The sequence below is a fragment of the Morone saxatilis genome, unplaced genomic scaffold (assembly GCF_004916995.1).
Source record: "Morone saxatilis isolate NCDOM2014 unplaced genomic scaffold, NCSU_SB_2.0 Contig15, whole genome shotgun sequence".
Taxonomy (NCBI): Eukaryota; Metazoa; Chordata; class Actinopteri; family Moronidae; genus Morone; species Morone saxatilis.
The window spans coordinates 26,259,521-26,261,799 of NW_023339707.1; the positions used below are offsets into that span (position 1 = coordinate 26,259,521).

At 36.2% G+C, this 2,279-nt stretch overlaps 1 protein-coding gene across 1 annotated transcript in view; it reads left to right on the forward strand.

The window, feature by feature from the left end:
• The first annotated feature begins 383 nt into the window (after positions 1 to 383).
• Positions 384 to 2,279, forward strand: part of LOC118324145 (galactose-specific lectin nattectin-like) — a 4,285-nt gene continuing 2,389 nt past the window's right edge. Inside the window, exons 1-4 of the mRNA XM_035656301.1 lie at positions 384 to 489; positions 792 to 866; positions 1,406 to 1,427; positions 1,783 to 1,892. Of these exons, the coding sequence (XP_035512194.1) occupies positions 792 to 866; positions 1,406 to 1,427; positions 1,783 to 1,892 (207 nt within the window). The 5' untranslated portion in view covers positions 384 to 489. The remainder of the gene's footprint in view (positions 490 to 791; positions 867 to 1,405; positions 1,428 to 1,782; positions 1,893 to 2,279) is intronic.

Here is a 2,279-nt window from a genome sequence, read left to right on the forward strand (position 1 = left end):
ATTCCCGGGTAGCCAGGTGGGTGGAGAAAGAAACAGCCGATGTACACCTTGTATGTACACTTAATAGATAAATCTCGGGCTATATGGACACCTTGATGCTAAAAAGAAAAAGTAAAATTGTATCGGATCAATTAAGCTCAACTTATCTCGATACTGATCTTTGAACCATGCCTCTGATCAGCGCCATACTGATCGTTAATATCGGATCAGACATCGCTGTGAATATGAATTTGCACACCATCTGGTTAAGTCAGTACTACTGTCTGCTGTGACACATGGTGGAAGAACAGATTTACTCAAGGCTGTTGGCCAGCATGTAAAACAATTTATTTATTACAATCACTAGACTGTTCCGTTAGTCAGATGGTTACACGTACGTAAAGTAACCAAAAGCCACCGACAATAGGTATATAAAGACTGTGTTCCCTTTTCAATACATCCTGCTACCTGCTACTGCAAGTGCAACCTCATCTGATACATCACAACAAGGGTAAGGTTTAAATCTTCACTCTTTATTATATTTATTGTTAGATTTATTTGACAGGCTGGATCAATGCTAGAAACAAGACTGTGCCAGTCCCGACTCATAGTTAATGGCTTTAAAACTAAATATTCCAGTTTATTCCATTGTGTCCAACTAATGGGGAGATCTGTTTTAGGGTGTAGTTTCTTTACATTACTGCATTTCTGTAAAAGTTGTCTCACATATTTGCATATTAAAGTTGTTTAATTTAAATTCTCAATTCTTTGTGCAGATAAGAAAAGTTGAACTTTTATATATTTTTACAGAGATGGCTTCAGCTCTTCATTTCATTGTGCTCCTCTGTGGACTGTGGATCGGAGCAGATGTACTGCAACCAGTCGAGGCAGGTACCACGGTCTGCTCGAGGTTTCTGCCTCGTCAAATAAACAGATGCCGTTTCGCGATTGGCAGGCTCATTCTGCGAATTATTGGGTCTCTGTAAATAATCGTATTAATAACCTGTTCGGTTTGAAAAGTGTCCTGAGATTTGGCCCTGTACAAAAAAAAATTAATTGAATTAAGTAATGTTAGTTAGTTTTTGTTTTAATGTATTTTTTAAACTGAACTACTAAATTAACTTTTAAAAACTATTATTTAACACTTTAAGTTTTCTGAGATTTCTATTTCAGTCTCAGCAGTATGACATTTTCCCTGTCCCTTTTTTTCACAATAGTTATCAGGGCAACAAGAGGTAGTGAACCATTCAGATTTGTATTTTGTTTTTTTTAAGGTGTTTCAAGTGATCGTGAAGTACAATGTCGCACAATGTCCATCTCATATTGTAGTCTCACAAATCTAATCTCTACACACATCTAAAGCTTCAAAAAGAACAACTCTGAGTTGTACAGTAATAATTTCTAATATTGTGTTTTATATCCACAGGCAAAGTGTACGAAACAAACAGGTTGGTGCTTCTTACATTTATGGAGTTCAATGCTCAAAATACAGTAGCTGGCACTTAAACAAACTGAAACAGTTGTGCGAAAGCTCTTGTGTCTGCACCTTGATTATTCCTCTCTCAGTGTCATTCACATATCTTCATACTGCAACCACTCCTTAGGTTCCAGCTTCTCCAAAAGCATAGAATTTGCGACTGTTTTTATTGTTTTTTACAGTATGATAGAAAATTCTGTATGCTTTTGTTTTGGACTGTTGGGTGGACAACATTAAATAGTCGGCAGATTAATGAATATTGAAAATAGTCATTATTTGCTGCCCTACTGCATTATTGTCCTTCTAAGCTGATGATTATTTTGTAGTTGAGTGCTGTGAGACTGTCACCTGCCCTCCTGGTTGGACTGACTTTGGTCTTCGCTGTTACCTGTTCAATAAGGATGAAAAGGACTGGGCTGATGCAGAGGTACTTTACCACTAGACCACAACAACTGTCACCTGTATTTATAGCATATGCTATAAAACCGCTTTCTATTGTAAGAATTATGCAGTCAAAGAAGTCCTTATTTGTAATTTGTAGGGCAACTGCTTTACAATTGGCTGTCTTACACACTGATAATGTAAGACTTTAATATTCACACAGGTTGGACTGTATGTGACATTTTTGAGAATTCCTTCATTTTGGGTTCCTATTGTTAAAACATTAAATATTACTATTATTAATATTATTAAGTGTTAATTACTAAGAGAAGATAATTACTGAGTAGAACCCCTGAGCTACTGGTTATAATGTCGGTACAAACAGTGGACAGTACAGTGATGTTCATGTAATGATGTTAAGAATTCAAACAGTCTTTGTCTT